This window comes from Carassius gibelio, chromosome A22 (assembly GCF_023724105.1).
Source record: "Carassius gibelio isolate Cgi1373 ecotype wild population from Czech Republic chromosome A22, carGib1.2-hapl.c, whole genome shotgun sequence".
NCBI lineage: Eukaryota > Metazoa > Chordata > Actinopteri > Cypriniformes > Cyprinidae > Carassius > Carassius gibelio.
In genome coordinates, this window is record NC_068392.1 from 18,683,067 (window position 1) to 18,708,063 (window position 24,997).

General features: G+C 37.6%; 2 protein-coding genes and 1 long non-coding RNA gene across 18 annotated transcripts; 1 reads left to right on the top strand and 2 right to left on the bottom strand.

Annotated features, from left to right (window-relative positions):
- Positions 1-1,492: 1,492 nt before the first annotated feature.
- Positions 1,493-3,340, bottom strand: LOC127943162 (receptor-transporting protein 3). The gene is made up of 2 exons (XM_052539382.1): positions 3,154-3,340; positions 1,493-2,205 (listed from the first exon to the last, which is right to left on the bottom strand). Exons 1-2 carry the CDS (start codon positions 3,294-3,296, stop codon positions 1,863-1,865), a joined length of 486 nt encoding a protein of 161 aa, XP_052395342.1. The 5' UTR covers positions 3,297-3,340; the 3' UTR covers positions 1,493-1,862.
- A 605-nt stretch (positions 3,341-3,945) lies between these two features.
- On the bottom strand, positions 3,946-17,091 carry LOC127942754 (uncharacterized). Of its 3 annotated transcripts, none has more exons than XR_008149394.1 (4): positions 16,856-17,091; positions 15,824-16,008; positions 6,333-6,499; positions 3,946-4,325 (listed from the first exon to the last, which is right to left on the bottom strand). It is a non-coding gene; the product is annotated as an uncharacterized LOC127942754 (long non-coding RNA). The 3 variants fall into 3 exon arrangements; XR_008149396.1 differs by lacking the exon at positions 16,856-17,091 and adding an exon at positions 16,325-16,606 and having other exon boundaries at positions 15,824-15,990; XR_008149397.1 differs by lacking the exons at positions 15,824-16,008; positions 16,856-17,091 and adding an exon at positions 7,333-7,801.
- A 2,434-nt stretch (positions 17,092-19,525) lies between these two features.
- On the top strand, positions 19,526-23,511 carry LOC127942751 (uncharacterized). Of its 14 annotated transcripts, none has more exons than XM_052538694.1 (10): positions 19,526-19,944; positions 20,316-20,402; positions 20,489-20,575; positions 20,662-20,748; positions 20,835-20,921; positions 21,184-21,267; positions 21,354-21,440; positions 21,527-21,613; positions 21,700-21,786; positions 23,365-23,511. In XM_052538694.1, the coding sequence occupies exons 2-10, from the start codon at positions 20,377-20,379 to the stop codon at positions 23,372-23,374; spliced, it is 642 nt and encodes a 213-aa protein (XP_052394654.1). In that variant the 5' UTR covers positions 19,526-19,944; positions 20,316-20,376; the 3' UTR covers positions 23,375-23,511. The 14 variants fall into 14 exon arrangements, with proteins under 14 accessions (XP_052394654.1, XP_052394655.1, XP_052394659.1 ...); XM_052538695.1 differs by having other exon boundaries at positions 20,838-20,921; XM_052538692.1 differs by having other exon boundaries at positions 19,527-19,944; positions 21,181-21,267.
- The last annotated feature ends 1,486 nt before the right edge of the window (positions 23,512-24,997 follow it).

Sequence of the window (24,997 nt, forward strand, 5' to 3'; positions counted from 1 at the left end):
TGCTCTGCATTTAACCCATTCAAAGTGCGCACACACACACACACACACACACACACACACACACACACACACAGGGAGCAGTTGGGGGTTCAGTGTCTTGCTTAAGGGCACCTCAGTCGTGGTATTGCCTGGTGTAGTGAAAAAAAAGTGGAAGTGACGTGACATTCAGCCAAGTATGGTGAACACACACCCGGAGCAGTGGGCAGCCATTTATGCTGCGGCGCCCGGGGAGCAGTTGGGGGTTCGATGCCTTGCTCAAGGGCACCTAAGTCATGGTATTGAAGGTAGAGAGAGCTGTTCATGCACTCCCCCCACCCACAATTCCTGCGCAGTTGCAATAGCTAAATAAGAGGGAGACCGTTGCTATTGAGTGACTATATTGTATTGCAACATGTTGCACTTCAAAGCTAATACTGAATCAAATGAAAAATGGTGTGTCTGATTGGTCCAGACACTACAATAAAGTTGTGTTGAATCTGTGACATAAGTACACATACATACATGTATTGATCATTTATAACATGTGAGTTAAAAATGGCTCACTGTTTGGCAGGTATTGAATTAAAACCACTCTTTAAATCCAGATTCATGATTTATTGAAAGATGCAGTAAAAATAGACTTTTATAATGAGACTGAAGGGTGTTTTATTTGTGGTTTTCTTATTGTGGGGAGTGGGAACGAGGGGTGGGGCGCAGGTGCCCCATGTCATCCTGGATTTGAACCAGTGCAGCCTGTACAAATCATCTGTGATTCCCAGGGCCTGTGGACAGACATACAGTAAAGAAACAGAAAGAAAAGGCAGACCTCATTTTTGTAGACTGTTTGTTTAAAGTGCCAAACAGTTATTTCCTTTTGAGACTAGTTCTGTTTGAAAGGTCAAACTACTTCAGTCACAATTATGTAACATCCTGTATAGACCGCAAACAAAAATAAGCAACAAAATAAAGTTCCAAAATAGTGGATGTTTGGATGTACAAAAGCTGTGACGTTTCAATAGGAACACCTTTGTGCCTAAAAGGACCATAAGACACGTACAGTTGTCTAAAAGGTACAAAAAGAAAGCATTATTGTCCCTGTTGGACAGTTTTTTTATATCATTTCCTCAATCAATTGTGTATTCTGTAACAGTAGTGGGTTACATCACATTTGGTTTTACACATGCCTGATGTACTTTCTTGCTGTTGTGGGTGGATGTATGTGTTTCACTACTCGGGTATGTTAATTGGTATTTAAGAGAAACTGTAGTACTCTTATGAACCATTTGAATATAAAAATGCTTTCCATTTCTAATTATTAGTAACAATATTATTATTTGTATTACTATTATTATTATTATTATTATTATTATTATATTTAATGTAAGTGTGTGTTTGAATTCTATTTCCGGCGAGGTTATTAGAAAGGCAATGCAGAGCAAGCATCACTGTTAACCGTGCATGAATATTTCAGTTTTACTACTCTTAATTAAATCACACGTGACAAAAACCCAGCTTTGTGTGGATATTTCTTTTATTAACATCACAAAAATCAACATGGTGCTGAGGAACAACCACTACACATTCCAAAAAAATAAGAATGAATAAATAAACTGAATTAAAACAGGATTGATACATGCACTTTTTTATTTTTATATTGTTTAAAAAAAAAAAAAAAAAAAAAATATATATATATATATATTTCTCAAGCATCAGGGAATTTTGGGATCTTTTGTAATGTTTGCAGCAGTATCTTGTAAAATATTACACATTTTAAATTATATAGAATGATATAAAAGAAATACCACATTCCTTGTTATTCCTTTGTTTCCATTGTGAAAACCATTTATAATAATAAATAAGAACCATGCGCTGATTTATCTGTGTCAGTTGGCCTGAGTGCAGACACCCTTATGACAGGCTTCACAGTGAGCAGTTTCATGCGGCCCATTAACTCTGCCACTGAACACGGAGGATCTGTTCGGCTGACCCAGGTCTTCTCTGTAGCATTTCACACGGATATTTTTAACCAGTCTCTCAACAAGCACATCGATGTTTTCCACTGGGAAGTTTGGTTCCTCCCACGGAGCTTGGGTACATCTCCTGCACTTCTGTTTGAAGCGTCGCACTTTAATGGTTCCCCGATTTCTTGCTGAGTTCAGGTGGAAATGGAACAGCACCTGCACTCTTTTAGACCCCCAGCCTTTTTTACAAAGAGAACACTTGAACCTACAAATGAAATGGAGAATAGATGTTTTAGTACAGTCTATACTGATACTTCTAGGACCATTCATTAGGACAGTGTGTCTGATGTTTTAATGATTCACTCATATCTTTTATTTCACCAGGTTGGCAGTTTTGGGCAGTATTTATATCAAAATGAAAGTGAAAGTGAAGTGACATTCAGCCAAGTATGGTGACCCATACTCAGAATTTGTGCTCTGCATTTAACCCATCCGAAATGCACACACACAGAGCAGTGAACACACACACACACACACTGTGAGCACACACCCGGAGCAGTGGGCAGCCATTTATGGAGCAGGGTTCGATGCCTTGCTCAAGGGCACCTAAGTCGTGGTATTGAAGGTGGAGAGAGAACTGTACATGCACTCCCCCCACCCACAATTCCTGCCGGCCCGGGACTCGAACTCACAACCCTTCGATTGGGAGTCCAACCCTCTAACCATTAGGCCACGACTTCCCCCTAAAATGTTGTTGTTGATTAAGTTTCTGTTTTACTGATAACAGCCATAAACTTTTGTAGTGGTCATATGCATGTTTATGGTTATTGCATTCATACAATATTAACATGACACATAAACTTGAATTTAGATGTCTTACATTTCATTTATAACGTTTTAGCTGAGGAAATCAACCGGCTTAGCCTTGATTGTTTGTTTAAAAATGGTAACGTAAATGAAAAATACATCTAAACCATTTATTTATCTTAATGTTAATTTGAACATTTACTAATACATACTGCCAAAAGTTGTATTTGTTGATATTATTTAATGCACAAAAGCTTACATGGAAAGTTGTAATTGCAAGACCTATACAATTTCAAACTAAGCTTTTTAAGCCAGATTCTGCATTAAATAAGCAATAAAGCATACGACACATTTGTGTCTTAATAGTCCAAATACACAAATACATATTTGACATTTGTGCTCTTACTGTGCAAAGGAGCCAGAAATGTACTGGTGCCAGTCACGAGCTGGTCTGTTTTCCTCAATCGAGTCATTAATTTCAATGCTCCAGGTGTCGTCATGAAGCTCGCCTATCTTCTCCTGTAAAGAACTGTCCCACAGAGATATCATGTCTGTTTCCTCGCAGAGATCTCACTGGAAGGATGCTCTGCTTTCTTATTACCCGCTATATATATGCAGCTAAGCTCTCAGTTCACCAAAAACGAAACTGAAAGTAACAAGTAGGTATCTGTTTTCTACAACACAAGAGTGAACATTGCTTTGCAAGTCAAAGAAACAGAGACAGTGAATAAGGACTATGGAAGAATAAGTAACTTATCACCAGTAATAGTGTTTGAATGGTTTTTATTATTATTTTACTGTAAACATACGGTAAACCCGCCTGGATTTCCTGATGCTTAAATCCAACAAACAAACCTTTATAATCTGCACTTCATTAACACATAAAGATGCTATATATATATATGTGTATGTATGTATGTATGTATGTATATCTGTATATATGTATATACTGTATATCAAATAATTTCAGATAACAGAGACCGTGGTCACACTGTTTTATTACTGAATACTCAATCAATCTTTCTTAGAGAAACTGCAAGTCTCTTTTGCAGGTGTGTTCAGTGTTATACTGTTGAGCCAGCAGGACATTGGGAGATAGAGAGACAAGCCTGACTGTCTTGGTGCCGATTGATTTGAGGGGCGACTCCACGCACTGACAACCATCGTGATTCGTGATTGACTCCGGCAGCGAACTGCGGTCAAGCCAGCCGCCAAGTAGAAAAGCACGGTCAATCTAGCCGCCACGTTATTTCGAGGGTCGCGTATAAACTACGTATTACGGTAACACCGTCAGAGAACTGATCTGAATGGAGTGCTCTTCCAGCGATCGCTACTTTTTTCCCCCAACACACAGTCCGTTACTGTCTGCTGCTGAATACCAAAATAAAAACCCTCGAATACTCATATTACAAAATAAGAACAATAATATATGCTTGTTGCATCTCTACATTCGAAAAGCTATACAAATAAAAGTTCTAGAATGCACAGACAGAAAGTACAGTGTCAGCTGCATGCTGCTGCATCTACTTTAAAAAATCTATAAAAATTAAAGTTATAGATTGCACAGGCCACTTTCACCTCAGATTGAGAGTACACCTTGCCACGATGTCAGATGCATCGTTTCAGGACAGTCCGATGTGGAATTACAATATAAGAGCCTCCCAAATCTCATAAATGGGATGCTGCAACTCTATTTTCAAAAATCTATAAAAATCTAAGTTATAGATTGCACAGGCCACTTTCACCTCAGATTGAGAGTACACCTTGCCACAATGTCAGCTGCATCGTTTCAGGACAGTCTGATGTGTAATTACAAAATAAAAGCCTCTCACATCTAAGAAAAAAAACTGCTGCATCTCTACTTTGAAAAATGTAAATTTAAAAAAGTTATAGATTGCACAGGCCACTTTCACCTCAGATTGAGAGTACACCTTGCCACAATGTCAGCTGCATCGTTTCAGGACGGTCTGATGTGGAATTACAAAATAAGAGCCTCCCAAATCTCATAAACAAGCTGCTTCATCTCTACTTTCAAAATTATATATTTAAAAACAGTTATGGATTGCACAGGAAACTTTCACCTCAGCTTGAGAGTACACCTTGCCACAATGTCAGCTGCATCGTTTCAGGACAGTCTGATGTGTAATTACAAGATAAGAGCCCCACAAATATAATAAATGAGATGCTACATCTCTATATAAAAAAATCTATAAAAATTAAAGTTATACATTGCACAGGCCACTTTCACCTCAGATTGAGAGTACACCTTACCACAATGTCAGATGCATCGTTTCAGGATGGTCTGATGTGAGATTACAACATAAGAGCCTCCCAAATCTCATAAATAGGATGCTGCATCTCTATATTCAAAAATCTATAAAAATCTAAGTTCTACATTGCACAGGCCACTTTCACCTCAGATTGAGAGTACACCTTACCACAATGTCAGCTGCATCGTTTCAGGACAGTCTGATGTGTAATTACAAAATAAGAGCCCCCCAAATATCATAAATGAGATTCTACATCTCTATATAAAAAAATCTATAAAAAGTAAAGTTATACATTGCACAGACCACTTTCACCTCAGATTGAGAGTACACCTTACCACAATGTCAGCTGCATCGTTTCAGGACGGTCTGATGTGGAATTACAAAATAAGAGCCTCTCAAATCTCATAAATGAAATGCTGCATCTCTATATTAGAAAATCTATAAAAAATTAAAGTTATAGATTGCACAGGCCATTTTCACCTCAAATTGAGAGTACACCTTGCCACAATGTCAGCTGCATCGTTTCAGGACAGTCTGATGTGGAAATACAAAATAAGAGCCTCCCAAATCTCATAAACAAGCTGATTCATCTCTACTTTCAAAATTATATATTTAAAAAAGTTATAGATTGCACAGGCCACTTTCACCTCAGATTGAGAGTACACCTTGCCACGAAGTCAGATGCATCGTTTCAGGACAGTCTGATGTGTAATTACAAGATAAGAGCCCCCCAAATATAATAAATGAGGTGCTACATCTCTATATAAAAAAATCTATAAAAATTAAAGTTATACATTGCACAGACCATTTTCACCTCAGACTGAGAGTACATCTTGCCACAATGTCAGATGCATCGTTTCAGGACGGTCTGATGTGAGATTACAACATAAGAGCCTCCCAAATCTCATAAATGGGATAGTGCATCTCTATATTCAAAAATCTATAAAAATCTAAGTTCTAGATTGCACAGGCCACTTTCACCTCAGATTGAGAGTACACCTTACCACAATGTCAGCTGCATCGTATATGGACGGTCTGATGTTTAATTACAAAATAAGAGCCTCTCAAATCTCATAAATGGGATGCTGCATCTCTAAATTAGAAAATCTATAAAAAATTAAGTTATAGATTGCACAGGCCACTTTCACCTCAAATTGAGAGTACATCTTGCCACAATGTCAGCTGCATTGTTTCAGGACGGTCTGATGTGGAATTACAAAATAAGAGCCTCCCAAATCTAATAAATAGGATGCTGCATCTCTATATTCAAATATCTATAAAAATCTACGTTCTAGATTGCACAGGCCACTTTCACCTCAGATTGAGAGTACACCTTGCCACGATGTCAGATGCATCGTTTCAGGACAGTCTGATGTGGAATTACAAAATAAGAGCCTCCCAAATCTCATAAATGGGATGCTGCATCTCTATATTCAAAAATCTATAAAAATCTAAGTTATAGATTGCACAGGCCACTTTCACCTCAGATTGATAGTACACCTTGCCACAATGTCAGCTGCATCGTTTCAGGACAGTCTGATGTGTAATTACAAAATAAAGGCCTCCCACATCTAAAAAAAAACTGTTGCATCTCTACTTTCAAAATGTATATTAAAAAAAGTTATAGATTGCACAGGCCACTTTCACCTCTGATTGAGAGTACACCTTGCCACGAAGTCAGATGCATCGTTTCAGGACAGTCTGATGTGTAATTACAAGATAAGAGCCCCCCAAATATAATAAATGAGGTGCTACATCTCTATATAAAAAAATCTATAAAAATTAAAGTTATACATTGCACAGACCATTTTCACCTCAGACTGAGAGTACATCTTGCCACAATGTCAGATGCATCGTTTCAGGACGGTCTGATGTGAGATTACAACATAAGAGCCTCCCAAATCTCATAAATGGGATAGTGCATCTCTATATTCAAAAATCTATAAAAATCTAAGTTCTAGATTGCACAGGCCACTTTCACCTCAGATTGAGAGTACACCTTACCACAATGTCAGCTGCATCGTATATGGACGGTCTGATGTTTAATTACAAAATAAGAGCCTCTCAAATCTCATAAATGAGATGCTGCATCTCTAAATTAGAAAATCTATAAAAAATTAAGTTATAGATTGCACAGGCCACTTTCACCTCAAATTGAGAGTACATCTTGCCACAATGTCAGCTGCATTGTTTCAGGACGGTCTGATGTGGAATTACAAAATAAGAGCCTCCCAAATCTAATAAATAGGATGCTGCATCTCTATATTCAAATATCTATAAAAATCTACGTTCTAGATTGCACAGGCCACTTTCACCTCAGATTGAGAGTACACCTTGCCACGATGTCAGATGCATCGTTTCAGGACAGTCTGATGTGGAATTACAAAATAAGAGCCTCCCAAATCTCATAAATGGGATGCTGCATCTCTATATTCAAAAATCTATAAAAATCTAAGTTATAGATTGCACAGGCCACTTTCACCTCAGATTGAGAGTACACCTTGCCACAATGTCAGCTGCATCGTTTCAGGACAGTCTGATGTGTAATTACAAAATAAAGGCCTCCCACATCTAAAAAAAAACTGTTGCATCTCTACTTTCAAAATGTATATTAAAAAAAGTTATAGATTGCACAGGCCACTTTCACCTCTGATTGAGAGTACACCTTGCCACGATGTCAGATGCATCGTTTCAGGACAGTCTGATGTGGAATTACAAAATAAGAGCCTCCCAAATCTCATAAATGGGATGCTGCATCTTTATATTCAAAAATCTATAAAAATCTAAGTTATAGATTGCACAGGCCACTTTCACCTCAGATTGAGAGTACACCTTGCCACAATGTCAGCTGCATCGTTTCAGGACAGTCTGATGTGTAATTACAAAATAAAAGCCTCCCAAATCTCATAAAAAAGCTGCTGCATCTCTACTTTCAAAAATCTATAAAAACAAAAGTTATAGATTGCACAGGCCACTTTCACCTCAGATTGAGAGTACACCTTGCCACAATGTCAGCTGCATCGTTTCAGGACGGTCTGATGTGGAATTACAAAATAAGAGCCTCCCAAATCTCATAAACAAGCTGCTTCATCTCTACTTTCAAAATTATATATTTAAAAACAGTTATGGATTGCACAGGAAACTTTCACCTCAGCTTGAGAGTACACCTTGCCACAATGTCAGCTGCATCGTTTCAGGACATTCTGATGTGTAATTACAAGATAAGAGCCCCCCAAATATAATAAATGAGATGCTACATCTCTATATAAAAAAATCTATAAAAATTAAAGTTATACATTGCACAGGCCACTTTCACCTCAGATTGAGAGTACACCTTACCACAATGTCAGATGCATCGTTTCAGGACGGTCTGATGTGAGATTACAACATAAGAGCCTCCCAAATCTCATAAATAGGATGCTGCATCTATATTCAAAAATCTATAAAAATCTAAGTTCTACATTGCACAGGCCACTTTCAACAGAGATTGAGAGTACACCTTACCACAATGTCAGCTGCATCGTTTCAGGACAGTCTGATGTGTAATTACAAGATAAGAGCCCCCCAAATATAATAAATGAGATGCTACATCTCTATATAAAAAAATCTATAAAAATTAAAGTTATACATTGCACAGGCCACTTTCACCTCAGATTGAGAGTACACCTTACCACAATGTCAGATGCATCGTTTCAGGACGGTCTGATGTGAGATTACAACATAAGAGCCTCCCAAATCTCATAAATAGGATGCTGCATCTCTATATTCAAAAATCTATAAAAATTAAAGTTATACATTGCACAGACCATTTTCACCTCAGACTGAGAGTACATCTTGCCACAATGTCAGATGCATCGTTTCAGGACGGTCTGATGTGAGATTACAACATAAGAGCCTCCCAAATCTCATAAATGGGATAGTGCATCTCTATATTCAAAAATCTATAAAAATCTAAGTTCTAGATTGCACAGGCCACTTTCACCTCAGATTGAGAGTACACCTTACCACAATGTCAGCTGCATCGTATATGGACGGTCTGATGTTTAATTACAAAATAAGAGCCTCTCAAATCTCATAAATGGGATGCTGCATCTCTAAATTAGAAAATCTATAAAAAATTTAGTTATAGATTGCACAGGCCACTTTCACCTCAAATTGAGAGTACACCTTGCCACAATGTCAGCTGCATTGTTTCAGGACGGTCTGATGTGGAATTACAAAATAAGAGCCTCCCAAATCTAATAAATAGGATGCTGCATCTCTATATTCAAATATCTATAAAAATCTACGTTCTAGATTGCACAGGCCACTTTCACCTCAGATTGAGAGTACACCTTGCCACGATGTCAGATGCATCGTTTCAGGACAGTCTGATGTGGAATTACAAAATAAAAGCCTCCCAAATCTCATAAAAAAGCTGCTGCATCTCTACTTTCAAAAATCTATAAAAACAAAAGTTATAGATTGCACAGGCCACTTTCACCTCAGATTGAGAGTACACCTTGCCACAATGTCAGTTGCATCGTTTCAGGACAGTCTGATGTGTAATTACAAAATAAAAGCCTCCCAAATCTCATAAAAAAGCTGCTGCATCTCTACTTTGAAAAATGTCAATTTAAAAAAGTTATAGATTGCACAGGCCACTTTCACCTCAGATTGAGAGTACACCTTGCCACAATGTCAGCTGCATCGTTTCAGGACAGTCTGATGTGTAATTACAAAATAAAAGCCTCCCAAATCTCATAAAAAAGATGCTGCATCTCTACATTCAAAAATCTATAAAAACTAAAGTTATAGATTGCACAGACCACTTTCACCTCAGATTGAGAGTACACCTTGCCACAATGTCAGCTGCATCGTTTCAGGACAGTCTGATGTGTAATTACAAAATAAAAGCCTCCCAACTCTCATAAAAAAGATGCTGCATCTCTACATTCAAAAATCTATAAAAACTAAAGTTATAGATTGCACAGACCACTTTCACCTCAGATTGAGAGTACACCTTGCCACGATGTCAGATGCATCGTTTCAGGACAGTCTGATGTGGAATTACAAAATAAGAGCCTCCCAAATCTCATAAATGGGATGCTGCATCTCTATATTCAAAAATCTATAAAAATCTAAGTTATAGATTGCACAGGCCACTTTCACCTCAGATTGAGAGTACACCTTAGCACAATGTCAGCTGCATCGTTTCAGGACAGTCTGATGTGTAATTACAAAATAAAAGCCTCCCAAATCTCATAAAAAAGCTGCTGCATCTATACTTTGAAAAATGAAAATTTAAAAAAGTTATAGATTGCACAGGCCACTTTCACCTCAGATTGAGAGTACACCTTGCCACAATGTCAGCTGCATCGTTTCAGGACGGTCTGATGTGGAATTACAAAATAAGAGCCTCCCAAATCTCATAAACAAGCTGCTTCATCTCTACTTTCAAAATTATATATTTAAAAAAGTTATGGATTGCAGAGGAAACTTTCACCTCAGCTTGAGAGTACACCTTGCCACAATGTCAGCTGCATCGTTTCAGGACAGTCTGATGTGTAATTACAAAATAAGAGCCCCCCAAATATAATAAATGAGATGCTACATCTCTATTTAAAAAAATCTATAAAAATTAAAGTTATACATTGCACAGGCCACTTTCACCTCAGATTGAGAGTACACCTTACCACAATGTCAGCTGCAACGTATCAGGATGGTCTGATGTGGAATTACAAAATAAGAGCCTCTCAAATCTCATAAATGAGATGCTGCATCTCTATATTAGAAAATCTATAAAAATTAAAGTTATAGATTGCACAGGCCACTTTCACCTCAGATTGAGAGTACACCTTGTCACGATGTCAGATGCATCGTTTCAGGACAGTCTGATGTGGAATTACAAAATAAGAGCCTCACAAATCTCATAAATGGGATGCTGCATCTATTTTCAAAAATCTATAAACATCTAAGTTATAGATTGCACAGGCCACTTTCACCTCAGATTGAGAGTACACCTTGCCACAATGTCAGCTGCATCGTTTCAGGACAGTCTGATGTGTAATTACAAAATAAAAGCCTCCCACATCTAAAAAAAAAACTGTTGCATCTCTACTTTCAAAAATGCATATTAAAAAAAGTTATAGATTGCACAGGCCACTTTCACCTCTTATTGAGAGTACACCTTGCCACAATGTCAGATGCATCGTTTCAGGATGGTCTGATGTGAGATTACAACATAAGAGCCTCCCAAATCTCATAAATAGGATGCTGCATCTCTATATTCAAAAATCTATAAAACTCTAAGTTCTAGATTGCACAGGCCACTTGCACCTCAGATTGAGAGTACACATTGCCACAATGTCAGCTGCATCGTTTCAGGACGGTCTGATGTGTAATTACAAAATAAGAGCCTCTCAAATCTCATAAACAAGCTGCTTCAGCTCTACTTTCGAAATTATATATAAATAAAATGTATAGATTGCACAGGCCACTTTCACCTCAGATTGAGAGTACACCTTGTCACGATGTCAGATGCATTGTTTCAGGACAGTCTGATGTGGAATTACAAAATAAGAGCCTCACAAATCTCATAAATGGGATGCTGCATCTATTTTCAAAAATCTATAAACATCTAAGTTATAGATTGCACAGGCCACTTTCACCTCAGATTGAGAGTACACCTTGCCACAATGTCAGCTGCATCGATTCAGGACAGTCTGATGTGTAATTACAAAATAAAGGCCTCCCACATCTAAAAAAAAAACTGTTGCATCTCTACTTTCAAAAATGTATATTAAAAAAAGTTATAGATTGCACAGGCCACTTTCACCTCTGATTGAGAGTACACCTTGCCACAATGTCAGATGCATAGTTTCAGGATGGTCTGATGTGAGATTACAACATAAGAGCCTCCCAAATCTCATAAATAGGATGCTGCATCTCTATATTCAAAAATCTATAAAAATCTAAGTTCTAGATTGCACAGGCCACTTTCACCTCAGATTGAGAGTACACCTTGCCACGATGTCAGATGCATTGTTTCAGGACAGTCTGATGTGGAATTACAAAATAAGAGCCTCCCAAATCTCATAAATGGGATGCTGCATCTCTATATTCAAAAATCTATAAAAATCTAAGTTATAGATTGCACAGGCCACTTTCACCTCAGATTGAGAGTACACCTTGCCACAATGTCAGCTGCATCGTTTCAGGACAGTCTGATGTGTAATTACAAAATAAAAGCCTCCCAAATCTCATAAAAAAGCTGCTGCATCTCTACTTTCAAAAATCTATAAAAACAAAAGTTATAGATTGCACAGGCCACTTTCACCTCAGATTGAGAGTACACCTTGCCACAATGTCAGCTGCATCGTTTCAGGACAGTCTGATGTGGAATTACAAAATAAAAGCCTCCCAAATCTCATAACAAAGCTGCTGCATCTCTACTTTGAAAAATGTCAATTTAAAAACGTTATAGATTGCACAGGCCACTTTCACCTCAGATTGAGAGTACACCTTGCCACAATGTCAGCTGCATCGTTTCAGGCATAGACAGTAAAAGAAATGGACACAGCGACCCCATTGGAACTCAATTGAGACAAATGAAGCCCAGTTTTAGCGTTTTTTAGCACTTCCGTTTCTGACGCGCAGACTCAAACGAAGCTTGACGACGTCAGCAACCTGTCTGACAGATGTAAACCTTCTAGTAGCTGTGCGTGAAAACTGCCATCGTTAATCTTGCAGAGACGGCGAGCTTGAGCGGGGAGTTCTTTGTCGTGAGTGAGCAGGAGTAAGTATTCTGATTAATTATTTTGTATAGTATTTTAAAATGTAACGCCAGTACGCCATATTAAGTAATTGCCTGCGAGCTTCTCCACCTGTCTGTACGGTAATGCGACAGAGAGCCGAGTGGTTATGACGCAATCGTTAGCCTATTTTTTACAAAAACTGTTTATACGGGGCCATAATGTAACATAGAAGGTAATGGAGCCCTTTATACATTGTCGTGTATCTTTAGAAATAAATAATGGACAAACAGAGTCTTTAAATGCCTCAGATGTAAAGTTATTCGCTGCCAAAGTGACGCCAAAATGAATGGGAGTCAATTGGAATGCTAACGCAAGTGAAGTTCTGCTAAAAGATGGCAGCCCCCACCTGACTTCAACTTCCGGTCGAGTTCCTTGCCCCTTGGTTTCAGGACGGTCTGATGTGGAATTACAAAATAAGAGCCCCCCAAATATAATAAATGAGATGCTACATCTCTATATAAAAAAATCTATAAAAATTTAAGTTATACAATGCACAGGCCACTTTCACCTCAGAATGAGAGTACACCTTACCACAATGTCAGCTGCATCATATATGGACGGTCTGATGTGGAATTACAAAATAAGAGCCTCCCAAATCTCATAAAAAAGCTGCTGCATCTCTACTTTCAAAAATATCTAAAAATAAAAGTTATAGATTGCACAGACCACTTTCACCTCAGATTGAGAGTACACCTTGCCACGATGTCAGATGCATCGTTTCAGGACAGTCTGATGTGGAATTACAAAATAGAAGCCTCCCAAATCTCATAAAAAAGATGCTGCATCTCTACATTCAAAAATCTATAAAAACTAAAGTTATAGATTGCACAGGCCACTTGCACCTCAGATTGAGAGTACACCTTGCCACAATGTCAGATGCATAGTTTCAGGATGGTCTGATGTGAGATTACAACATAAGAGCCTCCCAAATCTCATAAATAGGATGCTGCATCTCTATATTCAAAAATCTATAAAAATCTAAGTTCTAGATTGCACAGGCCACTTTCACCTCAGATTGAGAGTACACCTTGCCACGATGTCAGATGCATTGTTTCAGGACAGTCTGATGTGGAATTACAAAATAAGAGCCTCCCAAATCTCATAAATGGGATGCTGCATCTCTATATTCAAAAATCTATAAAAATCTAAGTTATAGATTGCACAGGCCACTTTCACCTCAGATTGAGAGTACACCTTGCCACAATGTCAGCTGCATCGTTTCTGGACAGTCTGATGTGTAATTACAAAATAAAAGCCTCCCAAATCTCATAAAAAGCTGCTGCATCTCTACTTTCAAAAATCTATAAAAACAAAAGTTATAGATTGCACAGGCCACTTTCACCTCAGATTGAGAGTACACCTTGCCACAATGTCAGCTGCATCGTTTCAGGACAGTCTGATGTGGAATTACAAAATAAAAGCCTCCCAAATCTCATAACAAAGCTGCTGCATCTCTACTTTGAAAAATGTCAATTTAAAAACGTTATAGATTGCACAGGCCACTTTCACCTCAGATTGAGAGTACACCTTGCCACAATGTCAGCTGCATCGTTTCAGGACAGTCTGATGTGTAATTACAAAATAAAAGCCTCCCAAATCTCATAAAAAAGCTGCTGCATCTCTACTTTCAAAAATATCTAAAAATAAAAGTTATAGATTGCACAGGCCACTTTCACCTCAGATTGAGAGTACACCTTGCCACAATGTCAGCTGCATCGTTTCAGGACGGTCTGATGTGGAATTACAAAATAAGAGCCCCCCAAATATAATAAATGAGATGCTACATCTCTATATAAAAAAATCTATAAAAATTTAAGTTATACAATGCACAGGCCACTTTCACCTCAGAATGAGAGTACACCTTACCACAATGTCAGCTGCATCATATATGGACGGTCTGATGTGGAATTACAAAATAAGAGCCTCCCAAATCTCATAAAAAAGCTGCTGCATCTCTACTTTCAAAAATATCTAAAAATAAAAGTTATAGATTGCACAGACCACTTTCACCTCAGATTGAGAGTACACCTTGCCACAATGTCAGCTGCATCGTTTCAGGACAGTCTGATGTGTAATTACAAAATAAAAGCCTCCCAAATCTCATAAAAAAGATGCTGCATCTCTACATTCAAAAGTCTATAAAAACTAAAGTTATAGATTGCACAGACCACTTTCACCTCAGATTGAGAGTACACCTTGCCACGATGTCAGATGCATCGTTTCAGGACAGTCTGATGTGGAATTACAAAATAGAAGCCTCCCAAATCTCATAAAAAAGATGCTGCATCTCTACATTCAAAAATCTATAAAAACTAAAGTTATAGATTGCACAGGCCACTTGCACCTCAGATTGAGAGTACACATTGCCACAATGTCAGCTGCATCGTTTCAGGACGGTCTGATGTGTAATTACAAAATAAGAGCCTCTCAAATCTCATAAACAAGCTGCTTCAGCTCTACTTTCGAAATTATATATAAATAAAATGTATAGATTGCACAGGCCACTTTCACCTCAGATTGAGAGTACCCCTTGTCACGATGTCAGATGCATTGTTTCAGGACAGTCTGATGTGGAATTACAAAATAAGAGCCTCACAAATCTCATAAATGGGATGCTGCATCTATTTTCAAAAATCTATAAACATCTAAGTTATAGATTGCACAGACCACTTTCACCTCAGATTGAGAGTACACCTTGCCACAATGTCAGCTGCATCGTTTCAGGACAGTCTGATGTGTAATTACAAAATAAAAGCCTCCCAAATCTCATAAAAAAGATGCTGCATCTCTACATTCAAAAGTCTATAAAAACTAAAGTTATAGATTGCACAGACCACTTTCACCTCAGATTGAGAGTACACCTTGCCACGATGTCAGATGCATCGTTTCAGGACAGTCTGATGTGGAATTACAAGATAGAAGCCTCCCAAATCTCATAAAAAAGATGCTGCATCTCTACATTCAAAAATCTATAAAAACTAAAGTTATAGATTGCACAGGCCACTTTCACCTCAGATTGAGAGTACACCTTGCCACAATGTCAGCTGCATCGTTTCAGGACAGTCTGATGTGTAATTACAAAATAAAAGCCTCCCAAATCTCATAAAAAAGCTGCTGCATCTCTACTTTGAAAAATGTAAATTTAAAAAAGTTATAGATTGCACAGGCCACTTTCACCTCAGATTGAGAGTACACCTTGCCACAATGTCAGCTGCATCGTTTCAGGACGGTCTGATGTGGAATTACAAAATAAGAGCCTCCCAAATCTCATAAACAAGCTGCTTAATCTCTATTTTCAAAATTATATATTTAAAAAAGTTATGGATTGCACAGGAAACTTTCACCTCAGCTTGAGAGTACACCTTGTCACAATGTCAGCTGCATCGTTTCAGGACAGTCTGATGTGTAATTACAAAATAAGAGCCCCCCAAATATCATAAATGAGATGCTACATCTCTATATAAAAAAATCTATAAAAATTAAAGTTATACATTGCACAGGCCACTTTCACCTCAGATTGAGAGTACACCTTACCACAATGTCAGCTGCATCGTATCAGGACGGTCTGATGTGGAATTACAAAATAAGAGCCTCTCAAATCTCATAAATGAGATGCTGCATCTCTATATTAGAAAATCTATAAAAATCTATAAAAAATTAAAGTTATAGATTGCACAGGCCACTTTCACCTCAAATTGAGAGTACACCTTGCCACAATGTCAGCTGCATCGTTTCAGGACAGTCTGATGTGTAATTACAAAATAAGAGCCTCCCAAATCTCATAAAAAAGCTGCTGCATCTCTACTTTGAAAAATGTAAATTTAAAAAAGTAATAGATTGCACAGGCCACTTTCACCTCAGATTGAGAGTACACCTTGCCACAATGTCAGCTGCATCGTTTCAGGACGGTCTGATGTGGAATTACAAAATAAGAGCCTCCCAAATCTCATAAACAAGCTGCTTCATCTCTACTTTCAAAATTATATATTTAAAAACAGTTATGGATTGCACAGGAAACTTTCACCTCAGCTTGAGAGTACACCTTGCCACAATGTCAGCTGCATCGTTTCAGGACAGTCTGATGTGTAATTACAAAATAAAAGCCTCCCAAATCTCAAAAATAAGCTGCTGCATCTCTACTTTCGAAATTATATATTGAAAAAAAATATTGATTGCACAGGCCACTTTCACCTCAGATTTAGAGTACACCTAGCAAAAATGTCAGCTGCATCGTTTCAGGAGAGTCTGATGTGTAATTACAAAATAAAAGCCTCCCAAATCTCATAAAAAAGCTGCTGCATCTCTACTTTCAAAAATATATAAAAATAAAAGTTATAGATTGCACAGACCACTTTCACCTCAGATTGAGAGTACACCTTGCCGCAATGTCAGCTGCATCATTTCAGGACAGTCTGATTTGTAATTACAAAATAAAAGCCTCCCAAATCTCATAAATAAATTGCTACATCTCAACAATAAAAAATATATAAAAATAGAAGCTATAGATTGCACAAACCCATTCCACCTCAGATTGAAAGTACACATTGCCATAGTTCCACATCGTTTCAGGACTGTCTAATGTGGAATTTTTAAATAAGTGCCTACCAAAATTCACAACGTTGTGTCTCTGCAATCAGAAACCTCACACTTCCACTGTATCCAAACACACACACACACACAAGCACTTTTTTTTTTACAAGACAAAAAATATTTGAAGACATTGTCTACATACACACAGACACACACATATGTACAGGCCCCCTTTTATTACCCATTTCTGTGTTGTTTTTGAGGTTTGTGTTCTTGAGTGTTTGCTGCTAAAAAGCTAATTTTTTGTTTCATCTGACCATAGAAGCCAGTCCCATTTGAGGTTCCAGTAATGTGTGATATCTGAATATGCTTTAGTTTGTTTTTGGATGAGCTAGAATAATTTTTCTTGTAACCCTCCTAAACAACATGTGTTGATGTAGATTTTGTTTGACATTTTTTTTAAGGTTTTCTGAGACTAACTATTTTCTACAATTCTCCAGCTGTGATCCTTGGAGAGTTTTTAGCCACTCAACTTTCCTTCTCACCATGCATTAGGACGATATAGACATACGTCCTCTTCCTGGCAGATTTGTAACATTTTATGTTGATTGAAAATTCTTAATTACTGCCCTGATGGTGAAGATGGTCCACTTCACCAATTTGTGAATCTCAATTATCAGCAAAAGATAATTTTCATTCATCAGAAATATATTCTTTGGTTTTTCTCATTGAGATGGATGGTTGATGGATTTTTAAACTTTGTTTTCCCTCCTCTTTATATTTTTGTGAAACAGGTAGCCATGGCTGGATAATTTCATGTTTATAATCACGCTGGAGTGCTCAAAAATATATATACCTCATTTTTGCTATATGGAATGCAAAAACGTTTAAATTCAGTATATCAAAACTGCTCAGAATGCAGATATAACCTAAGGTTTTTTTCTGTATTGTGAGCAGTATTGAGATACTGATCTTCAAAGTTTTTGCAGAGTTTCATCTGTGTAAACGCAAACTGTTTACTTTTAAGATGTTTTAAAACATAAAACTAGTGTTGTAACAATGTTCTAGTTATAGTTCCTGTGGCTCAAGTGGTAGAGCTTTGCATAAGCACTGCAAGGCTGTGGGTTTGATTCCCAAGGAACACATGTTAGGTAAAAAAAAAAAATGTTAGCCTGAATGCAATGTAAGTTGCTTTGGATAAAAGTATCTTCTAAATGCATACATTTAATTTAATAAAATTAAAATTAAAATGTATATTTAATGTATTCATGACATTTATTTTATATTTAAAAAATCTCTCCGGACATCAGTATGGCTAAAATAACATGCAAACATTTATTATTGTAATTGAGACCAAATCAATTAAATTGTTCTAACTGAAAATAAATTCTAAGTATGGGTCACCATTACTTGGCTGTATGTCACTTCACTTTCTTTAACTTTATTTCTCTACACTGATTTACAGTTTTTCAGCGCTCTCCTCATCGCGCCGCAGTTCAGCGACATGACAAAGAAAGATGATCCTGATTGGTCCTCTTTTGTTTAAAAAAAAAAAAAAAAGTCCCAAAATGTACACAACTTTAAAAATATCACAAAATGTAAACAAGTTGTCCCAAAATATGAATATGAGAATAAGAAAAATGTCAGATAGTACTTTATAATGCCACATTTCAAAGAGCGCAAAATCGTAACGTTAATAAGTTCCTGTCAGGCACTTGTGAGACCTAAACAGCCATCCATCTTGAGGGCATCAACGCCCACTACAGTACGATTGACATTTCGCAACAATATTGCTGCATCAGAGTAAACACATAAAAATCGTAGGGTTGCACGAGGACTGGAAGGATGTCGAAGCAAGACGAAGGGTGACTGCAACTTTTATTACATAATAGAGTTCCTCTGCTAAATTGCTATATTTTGGTTGGACATTTAAGGAAAATTACTTGAATCGACAGTGACGGTGTTTGCTATCCACCATTAGCAAAATTAATGATCAACCAATTGAGTAGCACTATTCAGTCATTTATTTATATACCATTTTACTGTGATGTCTGAGTTAACGTAATACTTTATTTTAAATTAAAGACGTTTTACTAGGACACTCGTAAGATCAATCAATTGCAGAAACTGATGATGCTCGTTGACGCTATCATGTAAAAATAATCACGGTGATGATACTGATGTCATGGTTATGTTTTGAGCACTGTATAGGCCTAAAGCAGAAACATATTTTAATCGCAAGTTTTCATCATACTGACACTTTGGATTTTCTCCCAGAGTGCGCTCATTCAGGGTGTTTGGGGTGAGTAATTTTAGTTTTTTTTTTTATTTTACTATCCATCCATAAAAATGCAGTTCAATAACTATGTCCAACAACTATGTTTTTAACTGTATTAATGGACTTTTTTTCCTCTATAGAACAAAACCAAACTTGTATCAATTGAGGAAATTGTGGAGTCAGTTGAATTCCTGACAAAAAATGTCATCAAATTTGATGATAATGTGACACGAAAAGACGGCTTTTGGGGACAGGTGTGCAGTGCACATACCATTCCTAACACCAAAAACAATCGCTATAGACTTCTTAGAGCATTTCGTAAGGTGAGCACTTCTTTGTTTCACTAAAAGGTTTTCAAAACCAGACTCCTGACACAAATGGTTATTAAAATTACAGTTAAAATATGATTACACACACACACTTTTATGTATAAATATGTTTGTACATATACATTTCTCTTGTTGTTCTCTTGTTGATATGTAGTGTTTTTTACACAATCTTTTAAGGTTTAAAAATTTATCAGTTACATGCAATTTTATATATTTACTAGTGAAATTATAGAATTTTCAGATTCATAGACAAAGTCACAGGTTGACATGTCTGAACCAGTTAGTCAACCTTTTTGGTTCTGACATCTGTTTCATCTACAAATTCCTACCTTGTAAAGCCAACTTTTTCTATCTTTCTGTAAAAGCACCAGCCAGATTCGTCCCCATCTCCAGTGCCATCCGAGGACAGTGGAAGTGCCGCTGGAGATGAAAGACGCAAGTCTTCTGAACCAGTTAGTCAACCTTTTTGGTACCGACATCTTTTTCATGTAAGACTTCTTACGTTGTAATAACAGTATTTTCTGTCTTTCTGTAAAAGCACCAGCCAGATTCGTCCCCATCTCCAGTGCCATCCGAGGACAGTGGAAGTGCTGCTGGAGATGAAAGACGCAAGTCTTCTGAACCAGTTAGTCAACCTTTTTGGTACTGACATCTTTTTCATGTAAGACTTCTTACGTTGTAATAACAGTATTTTCTGTCTTTCTGTAAAAGCAGCAGCCAGATTCGTCCCCATATACAGTGCCATCTGAGGACAGTGGAAGTGCTGCTGGAGATGAAAGACGCAAGTCTTCTGAACCAGTTAGTCAACCTTTTTGGTACTGACATCTTTTTCATGTAAGACTTCTTACGTTGTAATAACAGTATTTTCTGTCTTTCTGTAAAAGCAGCAGCCAGATTCGTCCCCATATACAGTGCCATCCGAGGACAGTGGAAGTGCTGCTGGAGATGAAAGACGCAAGTCTTCTGAACCAGTTAGTCAACCTTTTTGGTACTGACATCTTTTTCATGTAAGACCTCTTACGTTGTAATAACAGTATTTTCTGTCTTTCTGTAAAAGCAGCAGCCAGATTCGTCCCCATATACAGTGCCATCTGAGGACAGTGGAAGTGCTGCTGGAGATGAAAGACACAAGTCTTCTGAACCAGTTAGTCAACCTTTTTGGTACTGACATCTTTTTCATGTAAGACTTCTTACGTTGTAATAACAGTATTTTCTGTCTTTCTGTAAAAGCAGCAGCCAGATTCGTCCCCATATACAGTGCCATCCGAGGACAGTGGAAGTGCTGCTGGAGATGAAAGACGCAAGTCTTCTGAACCAGTTAGTCAACCTTTTTGGTACTGACATCTTTTTCATGTAAGACTTCTTACGTTGTAATAACAGTATTTTCTGTCTTTCTGTAAAAGCACCAGCCAGATTCGTCCCCATATACAGTGCCATCCGAGGACAGTGGAAGTGCTGCTGGAGATGAAAGACGCAAGTCTTCTGAACCAGTTAGTCAACCTTTTTGGTACTGACATCTTTTTCATGTAAGACTTCTTACGTTGTAATAACAGTATTTTCTGTCTTTCTGTAAAAGCACCAGCCAGATTCGTCCCCATCTCCAGTGCCATCCGAGGACAGTGGAAGTGCTGCTGGAGATGAAAGACGCAAGTCTTCTGAACCAGTTAGTCAACCTTTTTGGTACTGACATCTTTTTCATGTAAGACTTCTTACGTTGTAATAACAGTATTTTCTGTCTTTCTGTAAAAGCACCAGCCAGATTCGTCCCCATATACAGTGCCATCCGAGGACAGTGGAAGTGCTGCTGGAGAGGAAAGATGTGAGTCTCCAGTCCAAGTAAGTTATCACTGTTTGTGATTCATTTAAAACAGTTCAGGGTATTTGAGGCCACTAGGCCTGTCTAGTAATTGAAAAGTTTCTGATCCAAATACCTTTGACATTCAGGAGAGTTTTTCACAGTATCCTTTAGAAAGACAATGGTCCACTTCAGGGTTATAATTGTTATGGTTTCACATGATAATAAAGGTTCAGTCTGTGATTTCTCAAAGTCATATTTTTTCAAATTTTGGTTCCTGAGGCTCAGTGGTAGAGCATTTTGTTAGCAGCGCAAAATGTCATAGGTTAAATTCCCAACATACAGTACAGACCAAAAGTTTGGACACACTTTCTCATTCAAAGAGTTTTCTTTATTTTCACAACTGTGAAAATTGTAGATTCACACTGAAGGCATCAAAACTATGAATTAACACATGTGGAATTATATATGGAATTATATACATAACAAAAAAGTGTGAAACAACTGAAAATATGTCATATTGTAGGTTCTTCAAAGTAGCCACTTTTTGCTTTGATTACTGCTTTGCACACTCTTGGCATTCTCTTGATGAGCTTCAAGAGGTAGTCACCTGAAATGGTCTTCCAACAGTCTTGAAGGAGTTCCCCGAGAGATGCTTAGCTCTTGTTGGCCCTTTTGTCTTCTGTCTGCGGTCCAGCTCACCCCTAAACCATCTGGATTGGGTTCAGGTCCGGTGACTGTGGAGGCCAGGTCATCTGGCGCAGCACACCATCACTCTCCTTCTTGCTCAAATAGCCCTTGATGCCTTCAGTGTGACTCGACAATTTTCATATTCATGAAAATAAAGAAAACTCTTAGAATGAGAAGGTGTGTCCAAACTTTTGGTCTGTACTGTACATACATGTTGTTAAAAACGAAGTAAAAAAAAAGTAAAGCCTGAATGCACTGTAAGTAGCCTTGGATAAAAGTGTCTGCTAAATGCATAAATGTTAAAACGTTGATGAACACTATTATTATATTTAAAATCAACCCAAACAAACACATATTCCCTTTATTGCTTCACCTTTAAAAGACATGAAAATGTAAAGCAGTTGTTGAAGTAACTTTGTCACAGCTGAAATGGACCAATATAATGCTTTAGAAAAATAAAGTCCCCCCCATCCACTGTTTAATTTTTTTAAATTATGAATTAAAATAATAATGTTATTTTATAACTATAAGTAATTTGTTTATTTTTGTAATGTCACTTTACATTTTTGATGTTTGAATTTCTACGTAGTCAGGTTTGACAATATTAATAACACAAAAACTGTTTTAGAATTAAACTACATAGTTTGGTTTGGAATATTGTGGAACCATAAATTGATAAATTAATAAAGAAGAAATAGTTATTGAAATTTTGCGCATCCATGTTAGAAAAATGCACATGGACAAGTGAACAGTCCAAATGTGTCCCCCAAATAAGCAGCACCATCTTAAGCAACAGACAAATAATTACGTTTTTCTAGTACAGATTAAACTTTCACACGTAACACATAAGTAGTTTAGTGTAGATGATCGTTTTTAAAAAACTATTTTTTCTTCATGGCAAACCATTAACATTGTACTTTTTCCATTAGGGCTTCATGATTAGTGAATCAGATGAAGACGGGTTTGTCAAAATCTGTGTGCCTAAGAACCCCTCCTTCTTTTTCATTGACAAGAGTGAGTGGGATAACCTGATAAAGAAGAGGAAAAAAAGAGGCTTTGCAGGACTTCAATGGACCACAGTAATTTCCAAAGGGCTGAGGACAATACACCCATACTGTTCATTTGCTTTTAAAAGACACAGACTGAAAGGATTGGGTTTGAAACAAACCAGCCCAGAATTTTCATGTCTTGCCTACTGCCGATTTGAAGATTGTCCAGTCACTGTTACAGTGACTGTGGATAGTGACAAGGACCTTAAAGCAACAGTTGAATTTCAGGGTGAACAGTGCATACATAATCGCACTGAACTTAAAAGAAGACCTGTAAGAGCAAATGACAGAAAAACATTAGGGAAAGAATTACAAAAACAGCTCCCACGAGCAATGTTTCTAGAGAACATAGCCAAAATACCTGAGGATGTAATGGAGTCCGGCTGTAGAGATGTTGCTCCGAGTCGCAATGTCTTGAAAAACATTTCATGGGAAGCCCGTAAGTCAAGCCGCCAACACAGCAATGAAATAATCAGCCTTCAAATAATGCTACAAAAGAGAACAAAGAGTCCAGATGAGGTACTCCAGAAAGTGATGCTACACCCAAAAGGGGTCCTGCTGTGGTCAAAAAGGGGTATACACATTTATCAGGAACGATGCCAGGAGGACATAATTTATCTAGATGCGACTGGAAGCATAATGAGGAGAGAGACAGGATCACCTCCATTCTATGTATATGAGTTGGTGGTCAGAAATCCACACAAAACCTCATCTCCATTTCCTGTTGCCACGTACCTTACTTGCGACCACACCACAGCCTCAGTTTTGTATTTTCTTGAGGCATTTCTAACAGACGTGGCAAGGTGGTTTGGAAGGAAGGGCATGCGGTCACCTGTCATGGTCATTTGTGATGGGTCAATTGTGTTAATGCAGGCTATATGCATGGCATTTGCCAAAAAAAACCTGACTGACACAATAAACCACTATTACAACATTGCAAGTGGAAAAGGGAAACCGGAAGACTTTGATGTGCCAATTCTGCATAGATGCCTCAGCCATGTGATGAAGAATGCAAAGGAAATGTGCAGAAAGTAGTAAGCAGAATGTATTATTACTACAAAATCCTTGTAGTATACATTAAAAAAATATATTATGAAATTTGTCTGCATTAAGTACATTTCTAATACAGCAGCAAGTCTTAAATGCAGAGCATAATGGGGTTTTAGTTCACACAAGTAACGTAATATCCATAAATGCTGTCATGTTAGTTTTTAAAAATTCAAATTCAATTATGATATTACTTTCCTCAGTGCAACAAACCACTACCACCTGGCAATGCATGTCTTTGGTGCCCTCACAACTGCAAGCACTTTAAAAGAACTGGATGACATGGTTCAAAGTGCTACAGTTGTTTTCTCCAGTCCATGCTGTGGTGCAAGTGTTGAGAAGCACTTCAAGAACCTGCAATCGTGGCTGCAGAAAAAAGGGACTCCATTGGATGAGACTACCAAGTCTAGAGGTGATGCAGAGGACTTGAAGGTAAATGTTAGATCTATCATCTGACCTTCCTGAT

Excerpts from the sequence above, each read along its gene's own strand:
- LOC127943162 (XM_052539382.1), bottom strand. The coding sequence starts at position 3,296 with ATGATATCTCTGTGGGACAGTTCTTTACAGGAGAAGATAGGCGAGCTT. Across the intron at positions 2,206-3,153 it reads ATTTCTGGCTCCTTTGCACA|GTTCAAGTGTTCTCTTTGTA; the intron begins GTAAGAGCACAA and ends TTTCATTTGTAG.
- LOC127942751 (XM_052538692.1), top strand. The coding sequence starts at position 20,377 with ATGAAAGACGCAAGTCTTCTGAACCA. Across the intron at positions 20,749-20,834 it reads GACGCAAGTCTTCTGAACCA|CAGCAGCCAGATTCGTCCCC; the intron begins GTTAGTCAACCT and ends TTTCTGTAAAAG. Across the intron at positions 21,268-21,353 it reads GACGCAAGTCTTCTGAACCA|CACCAGCCAGATTCGTCCCC; the intron begins GTTAGTCAACCT and ends TTTCTGTAAAAG.